This window comes from Stegastes partitus, unplaced genomic scaffold (assembly GCF_000690725.1).
Source record: "Stegastes partitus isolate 25-593 unplaced genomic scaffold, Stegastes_partitus-1.0.2 Scaffold1908, whole genome shotgun sequence".
Taxonomy (NCBI): domain Eukaryota; kingdom Metazoa; phylum Chordata; class Actinopteri; family Pomacentridae; genus Stegastes; species Stegastes partitus.
In genome coordinates, this window is record NW_007579639.1 from 9,641 (window position 1) to 20,767 (window position 11,127).

At 40.2% G+C, this 11,127-nt stretch overlaps 1 protein-coding gene across 1 annotated transcript; it reads left to right on the forward strand.

Moving 5' to 3' along the window:
• Window positions 1–4,495: 4,495 nt before the first annotated feature.
• Window positions 4,496–10,518, forward strand: LOC103373112 (Ig-like V-type domain-containing protein FAM187A). Its single transcript, XM_008302927.1, has 5 exons — window positions 4,496–4,699; window positions 5,889–6,166; window positions 8,332–8,694; window positions 9,186–9,418; window positions 10,295–10,518. The coding sequence occupies exons 1-5, from the start codon at window positions 4,496–4,498 to the stop codon at window positions 10,516–10,518; spliced, it is 1,302 nt and encodes a 433-aa protein (XP_008301149.1).
• Window positions 10,519–11,127: the final 609 nt, after the last annotated feature.

The following is an 11,127-nucleotide window of genomic DNA, read 5'->3' on the forward strand; positions in this document are numbered from 1 at the left end:
CGTGGGGAAGCACAGGATGAATCAAGTGTGTGAACCATAGCTCACCACACACCGGCAAACTCTGAAGTATGGATTGCGAGCGGTGTGCAGCTCCAGTGGGGGCTGAGAAATGAAACCAATGCAAATTCTGAAAAAAAACTGCAGTTCCTTGAGTGTCCACTTGAGGCTGGCTTCAAGAGTGAGTCAATCCCCATTTAACCCCTTGTGAAATGTCCAACTTTTCAGCAGAAATAACTTTTTTTTAACCTGATGACAACGTTTTCTGTCCATGATAATTGTACGAGAGGTTGAATCATCTGAAGGCTTAAAGTGATGCATAATCAAGAGTGTGAGTGCTTTTTTATTTCGTTTTTTTTCATATTCGCTGAGTGTTAGGGCAAGTTAAGCAAGATGGTAAGGGCCATTAAGCTTTAAAGCTGCAGTTCAGGTGTCATCCATCTTTTTATAGTTTAAATGGTAAATGGTCTGCACTTATATAGTGCTTTTCTACCTTTGCGGCACCCATTCACACACACATTCATACATCAATGGCGACAGAGCTGCCATGCAAGGTGCTGCCTGCCATTGGGAGCAACTTCGAGTTCAGTGTCTTGCCCAAGGACACTTCGACTGTGGAGAGATCGAACCACCAACCTTGTGATCAGAGGACAACTCGCTCTACTACCTGAGCCACAGCCACCCTATATAATACTTGTATATAATAGTGTAGCTCTATATCGACATACAATCCTCATCAGTTTTCTCCTTTATTTTTATTTTTTCATTGTCGTTCGACCTCTTCCTCTCTGTCTTCGCTCTCCCTTTACCTTTTTGCATGTAATTCTGGCTCTGAAGCTTGTTTGTCTCAGCTATCCTTTTCTCTTTTCCCTTTACTTTCACCACAACTATTTGAAAGTAAGCAAGAAAACATTATTTTTTGGGTTGTCCATGTATTTTTTTGTAGGGTCTTAGCTTTACTTATTAAATCAGTCATGTAGTCTGTTAGAATACTTAATATATATATGCCCATAAAGTTGGAATAAAATATTTTTTTTATCTCTTCTCATGGAATGATTGTGACTATGTGATTTATTCTTGATTTAAAAAAAAGTGTGCATTAACTTTTGCAAACTGTGCATTCAGGCTTAAACTAAATTGAGGGTATTGAACAGTAGGATTAAGGGTTTCGTTTCAATTTTTAACCTTGCTCATATAATAAGAAGCACATATTCGAGGGGATTTCATGCATTTGAATGTCCAATATAACTCTTTCAAATGTCACTAATATTGGCTCCTCCTGACACAGATCAATGCATTAAGACATGGTGGCATTCTGTCCACCAGCTGGTTGATGGTGTCAGTGGGCAGGACGTCCCACTCTTCAGTCAGAATTGGCTTCACATGACAACTGGGACTCAGTATGTAACCATTGGTCAAAAGTGATTACTGATGTGTATAAATAGAAATAAAAAGAGGAATGTGTTTGAAAATTATTCCAACTTCATGGGCAACAGTGTAGGGTCTTAATCCTTATATTTGAATCATGTGTAATACTGTAGAGGTTTAATCTTAATATTTATATCTGTGGCACAAATCGTGTGTCTCTACTGGAAAGCACTCTTCAGCTGTGGTTTTAGTGCGCTACATAAATACTGGCTATATAAAAAAAACACAGTGATTCTACTTGACTTCACTTGACACAGGGGATGTTTTTTCCTCAGGCAAAGTAGGCTTTTTCCTGTTGTGGTTTCCTGGTGACTCGCGGTACGGTGCAGTGGATTAAAGTGCATTAAGAGGAGTGTTGCTGGTAGTTTTGGTATTAAGATTAATACCGGCGGGGCAACGGCACCCCGTGAACGACACATCGGCGCCCAGAGACAGAGAACAGCAGCAATACCCCGATGTAATGGTATGAGTCACATTATTCCACTGCAGCACACTGAGATCAAATACATTACATCCAGTTGCTGCTGCACTTAGTGGCTGCATTGCTGTTGACATTTTTAGGTTATCTATTTTCGTCGTTGTGTGCTATATTAGAGTTTGTATCGGCTTTTACTTACTAATACATTTTCAGCCAAATGAGACACATTTATTCATGGAGCTTTAATTAGCTTCATACCACTTGCACTTTACGGTGTTTGTTTTATGTGCCTTTTAGTTTTATTTGTTATTAATGTGCAGAAACTGTAGAGAAATCCGATTTTGTTCCCTAGGATATTGTCTGGTATTCAAGTGGGTTTCATTGCTACACCCAAGATTAAGAAAATATAACCCAGGGGTGTCCAATCCTGGTCCTCGAGGGCCACAGTCCTCATCAGGATCATTATCAGGCTTCTGCAGAGCTTGATGATGAGCTGATCATTTGAATCAGGTGTGTTGGAAGAGGGAAACATCTAAAACATGCAGGACCGTGGCCCCTCGAGGACCAGGATTGGACACCCCTGACATAACCCATTAAAATCACGGTGAAATCTTCATCCGCACATGAAAACATGTCAGTTATATCGCAGTAATCTAAATATATCTCCTGACTGTATATACAGAATACATCAAGGAATAAAAGGCAATTTACATCCCACTGCGTATGCCTACTTCTCTGCTATAGGTCTGACAAGGAGCGCATACCGTTGGGTTTCTAGCTGTAATAAAAGTTTATATATGGCTTTAATCATTTGCATAACGCACCAGAGCAGAGCCACGGCTGTATATTTCTCTGCAGGGGTTATATCTGATATTAGCCTGGCAGGAAATAAGAACTGCTTTGACTGTTGAATACACTGCACAAAGAGGGGGCAGTGTGTAGCAGTGTGGTGTTGGTAATTTATAAATCTGAGACCAAGTTTTGATCAGCAAAATGTTTGGTAATGTGTCTATAGAGCAGGAGGTGAGAGTTCTCATCAGTTCATCTCAGCTCAGAGAGAATTGAGGAAACATGTTCCGCTGTCACAGATTTTGATTTGGTTTATTTATTGGCAACCGAAAATTAAGTTCTGTAAAATTTCTTTCATTTTCTCACCTGAAATATTTTGTATTTTCACTATCAAATAAACCTCTTACCTGGGAAGCCATTGTAAGGGTTCAATATTTCCAGAAATATAACTCCCACAGACATGAACTGTATTAAGGACACAGACAAATAGTTTCTGGGAGATCCAAATGATTGAATGGCTCCAACTCAATTCAATTTTATTTGTATAGCGCATATTTACAACAACAAGTCATCTCATAGCGCTTATCGAAGGCAGAGACACCCAACAATCCAAACATTTGGAATCCCTATAAACGTCAGCATTCCACAACAGTGGGAAGGAACCGAAAACCTCCACAGGGGGAAAAAAAAACCTCCGACAGAACCAGGCTCAGGGAGGGACGGCCATCTGCCTCCACCGGTTGGGTGGATGTAGGATGAATTATACAATTTAGTTTACAGTTAAACAAGTTATTAGAAGTTATTGTCCTTTTGTAACAGGAGGCATCATGGTGGGGGCAGCAGAGGCAAGAGAAGTAAAAGTATGATCACATTCAATAAGGCAATACAAGCCTCATAGGTTGTTAAATTTGAACAGATAATGATGATATATATAGACCCCCTATGCACACCAGATTGGTGGTCAACAGATGAGTCCACATCGGCATTTTGTTGCATGTTTAAATAGCAAGTAACTGACAATTTACTACAAGTATCCGACAACAAATTCAACTGATGTTAGAGGTCTCAAGAGTTGGTGTTTAATCACACTTTTTTTTTTTTCTAATTTCAAGGGCCAGCAATTAAATATTTGGCCACTGTTGGAGCCATTTCATCGTTCAGACGTCTGGAATTGAACAGTTTTGACTGTGTCCTCATTAAAATAAAATGTAAATGTAAAATGTATGTTATATTGATTTTTTTATTTTTTTATTTTTTTTAAGTGAGCTTTTACAAGATTGAAGTATTTTTCATTTCATTTCATTTTATTAAATATCATGGCTGTGGAAGTTATACAGTATGCCTGGAAATATAGATCCCTTAATTATTATATGGGTGAAAAAAAACCCAGAAAATTTTCAACATTTAGTGAAAGTATTTAGCAGAACTTAGTTTATGTTCCCTTATAACATCATTTGAGACCGTGGAGCAACACTGCCCACATACCAGAGGGCTTATTGTGTTCAGTGCAGCCCAGACCAGATGCGTTTCATCCGTCCACTATCTTTACACCACTTCATCCTCTGTAGCGACGCCGGGTGGCTGGAGCCAGTCTATCGCAGGGCGGCCAGATAAAGTGACACTGGAAAATTCTGACACACAAGCGGCTTGCCTCCGTTCCAGGCAATGTAATGAGACTGAAGATGTTTGCTTTGGCAACAGATTCCGTGTTTTGAAAGTAAGCTCGTCTCTGCGCTTGCTTCATTCTTTAGAACTGAAACAAACACAAACAATGGAGGTTTCTAAGACTGCGCAGACATAGTTTATTGAAATTGTGAATTTGGTAACGCAGATGAACGCTTTTCTTCTCCTCAGAGAAGCCTAATGCTTTTTAAATCCTTCTCCCCGCTCCTCCTCCTCTTCTTCCTGCTGCTGCTGCTGTCTCCACAGGTGTGGAGCTATGAGGCTCCGGAGGATAAGCAGGATGTGTTTGCTCAGAAAGCCTGTCCTGCCTTTCTGACCTTCATCAACGCTGCCTACCTGGCAGGAGTCACCGTGGAGCTGCCGTGCCACTGCAAACCCCAACAGGTAGCGTGGACTGACCATGATGTCATGTACACTTCTGTGCAGCATCTCTGTCGTGTTCATTTCTCATTGATTTATTCAAACTAAGCACAAGTATTTCTGTGAAATGTTCAACCTCAGTCCCAAAAAATATGTTAAAATACAACTCAACAGCTCATGTATGTTTAAAAGAAATTGAATTGTGAAACATACTTTTCAGCAACAGAACATTCATCCAGCAGAATGCTTATTGTGTGGGACCATTTTTCTTAGATCTAAATTTTGCTTCCAGCCACTGTTTGATTAGTTTTAGACAGCAAAAGTGCATAGTTAGGTTTTAATTTTTTTTTGACTAGGTTATATTTACCAGCATATCGGGGTATGAGTCAAAATACGACCCTTTTCCTACGTGTTTGAAGCTTTTCCTCTATTTTCTGGGCTACCACGATCAAGAGTCCTGCGAAACAGAAAGTACAGTAAAGCAATACAATGAACATATGTTGATTAGGAATGTAATTTTGATATGTTACAAATAATCTGGTTGAAAGTATGTTTCCCTCAAGATGTAATTGCGAATTCAGTTTGGTTTTATAGGAACACAGTTTTTTGCAAGATAGATCTGAAATGCTGGATGAGTTTAATCTTAGCATTTCTAAAAAGAATATAGCTTTGTTAAAAAGTGATTTAAACATTTAGACATTGATGTTCAATATAATTCAATTTAATTTGAAAAAAAAAGGCTGGTAGAGCAGTTGGAAACAGAACGGTACAATAGGATAAATAAAACTACATTTAAAAATGTAATATGCTGAGATAAGAATTAACTAAATGTCGTACAATAGAAACAGCATTTCAATGAATATATTTCCTGTTTGTTTATGTTTCATGCTGAGGTATGAATGATTTAAAGCCAATGAAACAGATGTAAGTCGCCCTGTGCATGATGTTAAAGTCAAAGTGGAGAATGCTGTGACACTCAGCAGAAAGACTTTTGATCTCTTGTTTTTTGAAGTCTATGACTTTGCGAGTTTGTATATTAAAAAAGTCCAGACAAAGAGGAGGGTTTGAAGAAGACTTCTATTTGTAGTAATACGAGTATTCTTCTTACAACAACAGAGAGACTCACAACTCTGCATTTACTAAAGTAAATCTCCGGTGTCGATCAACGAAACGGCGCTTATATGTCGGCTCTATTCTTTCCTATGTGTTTCAGGTCCAATCGGTCGTCTGGTTCTTTAGGAAACATTTGAGCACCTCCGAGGAGACCAGAGCCTTGACAGATCACCATGGCAACAAGCTGCTGGACTCCAGTCAGGTTCCTCACAGCGGCGACCTGTGGAGTCGATTCTCCATCCGGCTCTTCAGCCTGCTAATCTTCAGAGCGGGACCAGGCGACTCGGGCATCTACATTTGCGGCTCCGCTCACCAGGACTTCTTCTATGGTTATGACCTGGACATCCAGGAAGCTCTCACGCTCAGCATCGCTCCGAGGTAATGAAAAAGTCTATGACTGTATTAGAAATTAAGCATTTAATTTGTCAAAATATGACCCTAAAGATAACAACGCATGTTATTTTGAGTACAACTGCTATTCAGTAAAAATACATTGACACCAAAAATCAATTCTATGCAGTTGAAGCCAGAAGTTTACTGTATAAAAGGACATATTACCCTTTTTATTTATTTATTTTTTTTCTCACTGTCTGACATCAAATCAGACTAAACTTTCCTGTTTTAGGTCTGTTAGAATTACCAAAATTATTTCTATTTGCTAAATGCCAGAATAATGAGCGAGAACTTTTGACTTCGAAGTCAGAAGTTTACATAAACTAAGATTACTGTGCCTTCAAACTATCTGGGAAAGCCCAGATAATGATACCCTGGCTTTGGAAGCTTTTGATTGGTTAATTGACAACATTTGAGTTATGAAACTAAACTTGAAACTAAAACAGAACTGTTTGGCCATAATGACCATCGTTACATTTGGAGGAAAAAGGGGGAAGCTTGCAAGCCTGAGAACACCATCCTGACTGTGGAGCACGGAGGTGGCAGCATCATGTGGGGGTGTTTTGCTGCAGGAGGGACTGGTGCACTTCACTAAATAGATGGCATCATGAGGAAAGAACATTATGTGGAAATATTGAAGCAACATCTCAATAAATCAGCCAGGAAGTTAAAGCTTGGGTGCAAATGGGTCTTCAGATGGACAATGACCCTAAACACACCACCAGATTAGTTACAAAGAGGCTTCAGGACAACAAAGTCAGTGTTTTGGAGCGGCCATCACAAAGCCCTGATCTCAATCCTGTCGAAAATCTGCGGGCTGAAAAGGTGTGTGGAGCAAGGCGGCTTACAAACCTGATTCAGTTCCACCAGTTCTGTCAGGAGGAATGGACCAGAACTCATCAAACTATTGTGAGAAGCTTGTGGAAGGAAACCCAAAACGTTTGACCCAAGTCATACAGTCGGAAAGCAAACCTCGCAAATACTTGAACTTAAGCTTCTGACTTTGATGAAAGTAACAAAATGTTCTTTTACTCATTAGTCTGGCATTTAGCAAATAGAAATAACTTTGGTAATCCTAACTGATATAAAACAAGTCTGATTTAATGTCAGACATTGAGGAAAAAACAGGTTTTATGTCTTTTTATACAGTGTATGTGAACTCCTGGTCCCTAGCATGCCTCTCTAAGCATTACCTATGATCATGCCAAACATCTGAGTCTTCTCTGTTGTCATGATGATGGGCAAAACAGTGACTTATAGAATCCATCCAATGTCAAAGATGAAAACTTTGTAAGGTACCAATGCTGCTGCACATTGTTTTGTAATACAAATGAAAATAATCCAGTCTCCCATTGGTCGAAATTGCGCTTTGAACGCTACCGTGAAAAGCATCAACATGAATTATGGATATGTTTGTACTTGACCCTGTTGCTGGAGGTCTCCATCTGTGACAAGGGTTCCTCTTCACTGTCGCAAATGCAAATAAAAAAACAATCAAATCTATTTATATATATGCAACACAATATAACGCACATCAAAGTAAAAAACACGGCCCACTCATAGGGAATCTAGCTAACCCTTGATTGTTGGGTTTAAAATACTTTTTTTTCTTTACATATATATATATATATATGATCAATAATTTAATTCCAAATTAGTCAGGTTAGTCTTCATAATTAAAAACACTGTAGGATGTTATTTTTTAATTTGTTAGGTTAACCACAGTTTATAATACCGTAGGGTGTTAGTCTTCATTGCTATCATAGTCAGGAAAAGTTGTATTTTGTGTCATTTTTGTAGGTTTTTGCACCTCGATTGGGTAAATTCTCACATTAAATAGTGCGGTAGGGTCTTAAAATCAGTATTCAAATTTGTTAGGTTGATTTGTAACATATTTTGTTTCTGCTGGAAATAATGTTGGTGCCACAACTGTTGCTTCAAATGTGCCGTACCAATAACAGTGACTTGACTTGTTTCCATGTACTTGTCAAATAATTCAGGGTTGTGTGACAACTTAAGGAGCAGAAAGCATGGAAATGTCATTTTTAAAAAACAGAAACTCAAACAAATAATTCAAGTTGTTTTGAATTTTTCTGACAAACTTAAAGTCTTTTGTAACCAATGACAATCCTCTGATTTCCTGCTCCCAGACTCACTGCGGAAAGGATGAACAAGAGAAGACAAGAGGCTGAAAGACTCGCTTCTTCTCAGCCGCTGTACCGAGTCTTCACCAGCTACCGGCCCTGGTCGGTGTGCGATCGCTGTGGTGTTCCAGGAGAGCAGGTCCGCGTGGGACTCTGCTACATCCACTCCCGCTACCTGCATGTGCGCTACAGACGGGCCAATCAGACGGTGGCTTCATGCGGGTCGGGGGCCGTTCCCAGAGCTTTTGGCCTCCTGAAGCAACGCAAAACTGGAGCTAAGTTGAGGGTCAAGAGCTGTCAAGTGACTTGTCCAACTCAACCCCCTCCATCTTCCAAACTCCTCGCTCTGCTGACATTTCTTGGATACAGGTGAGCACATGTCCGGTGCACACAGCAGACAGGCAGTGGGCAGATTTTCCCCGCACGAACAAAGCGGAAAAGAGTTTGAGGGCAAAGAGATTTTTAAATGCTATAATCATTAAATAATCATTTCACTCATCAATATTTAAGCAAGACAAAGCCGTGCAATCAGCATGTAGAGATTGCAGTATTCTTTACAACAAAACAATACAAAAGTGCCACGGGGCAAAAACAATGAAGGTTTTGTTATTGGTAAATCCTTAACAAGGCTGACAATAAATACTGGAGCCTCCAACCGCAGCAAAATACAACCATTCATCTCCAAGATACCTTATAATGTTTTGTTCCAGTGGATCATTTGGCCTGGTGGAGACGGTAATTATAAGATCAGTGGATAACACCAATCAGAAAAACCATAAGTCTGAGTGCTTGTGTTTGCTGTAGATATTTTCTGATGCGCTGTGACGAATGTGATCTAATATAATGAATCCGTGTTGTAGTTCTGCCTCCTTGCCAGCGAAGGTGTTCTACCTGAGCCACCCAGCGGGCCAAGTTCTCATCCTGAGGTGCCACGGGGCGCGTCCCAACATGGCCGTGGCCTGGGATCAAGGATCTACACCCATCTACCGATCTGAGCACTTAGTAGGCGGGAACCCCAGCGCCCCGCCTTCCAGGCTGATGATAGACACCGGGCACCACCTCGTGTTTCAACCGGCAAAAATTCAAGACTCAGGTACCAACCACAGTAATGCAACAACCGTCCTCCAACAGTATGCCGCTGGCTTACAGACCTCACAATGAAAATCAGAGGGAATCATCATGTTTCGCACAATCCTTGAACTGCTGTTCTGCTGAAAATTCACCCAAATCTTAGTTGCAAGCTTCATTTACAACCACCACACCCGACCTCATGTTGCATCTTCTCCTCCCAGACCACGAATTTTACTGTCGTGATTTTTTTTAAAATGAAGAGGAATTTGCAAAAAACAGATAACTTATTTTTTTGTTGTTTGCTTGAGATGATATCAATCAAACTGAAGTTGAGTGGATTTGACTCAGTAGAAATGACATGACTAAAATAGAGATAACTTTAGGTTGATTGATATTGTCTCAGGTAGACGATGGAAAAGTGGGTTTTCTGAAGGTTTGGGAAGATGGAATGACCTGATTTTGCAAATGAACTCTTCAAATGTTCTTACTTTTAACCATCTAAACCACAAAACTCTCTTTACATTGCACGTCTCATTTAAAAGTTTGCCAACAAGCCAGCGACCAAAAATGTCGAACCTTTCGGCTGAACTGCAGGGCATGCTAGCACAGAGGAGATGGGGTCTCTGCTAGTCACGGTTGTTCTCTTTCTTTTAGTCGTTCATATTGCAGGGAAAAATGAACCCACAATGAGTAAAATGTGGACCAAAGAAACCACTTGGAGTGCAGAAAGTTTTGAACATATGAATGAAAGTGATTTATGGAGCCTTCATATTTTATACATAGCATATTATTAATACAGAATAATATTTAATTATTATACCATAATCTATATAAAATAATGACGTGTCTGTGCAGTTGAAGGTTGTTTAATGTGACTGAAATGTGCTGTACTGTTTAGGCGTCTACTACTGCTGGCTGCAGGGCCGCCGGGCCACTCAGATACATCTGCTGGTTTATGTCCACCTGGGGCGTGGCCAGTCAGCGTTTTCACATCCCGACTTCCCAGCGGCTGTGAGGACTGTGTTCGAGTCATATGCTGCCATGACCGCTGTGTTTTGCTTGCTGGTATGCTTCAGAGCTCTAGTCAGACACCTCAGAGCTGAAGAAACACACGAGGATTAAACCCAGTTCAATATAAGCTGTGTCGTTTTTTTTCCCCCCAACCGTTGCAGCAATAATGTCATTTGGTGAGACACCAGTTCCACCATCACTGTATTATTCAGGAACCAAAAACAGTTGCTGAAAGCTAACACTGTCCTAACATCAAACATGCAAATGTTTGCAGAACGCAACACCCAGATGGAGCTGTCTGAATCAGAGTTCCTCTGAGAGCGACACAACCAAGAAGAGGATATGGTCTGTTTTTTTCTTTTCTATCTTGTCTCGATGCAGTGAGTTGGCAGTTTCACTGTGGCAGCTTCAAACGATCACGACAAGCATTTTGGATGCGCTGCTAGAGACAAGATGGGGGGAAAAAGTAAAAGGCTTCATTTCCATATGCCCAGCAAGCAAACAGCAGGACTTTTATTTCTAGCAGATTGACACTAACAAACTAAGCTGCAAACAATACCAAGCTCTCCTTTTTTTCCATGAATGGATTACAAACACACACATTTATCCACTTTTGTGGCTTATATGTTGTGTTCAGCTAACACTTTTTGTTTGAACAAGTAAACGCTGACTTAAATCACAACAGAAGATGCATCCTCTGTGTACAACTCACACTTGGCG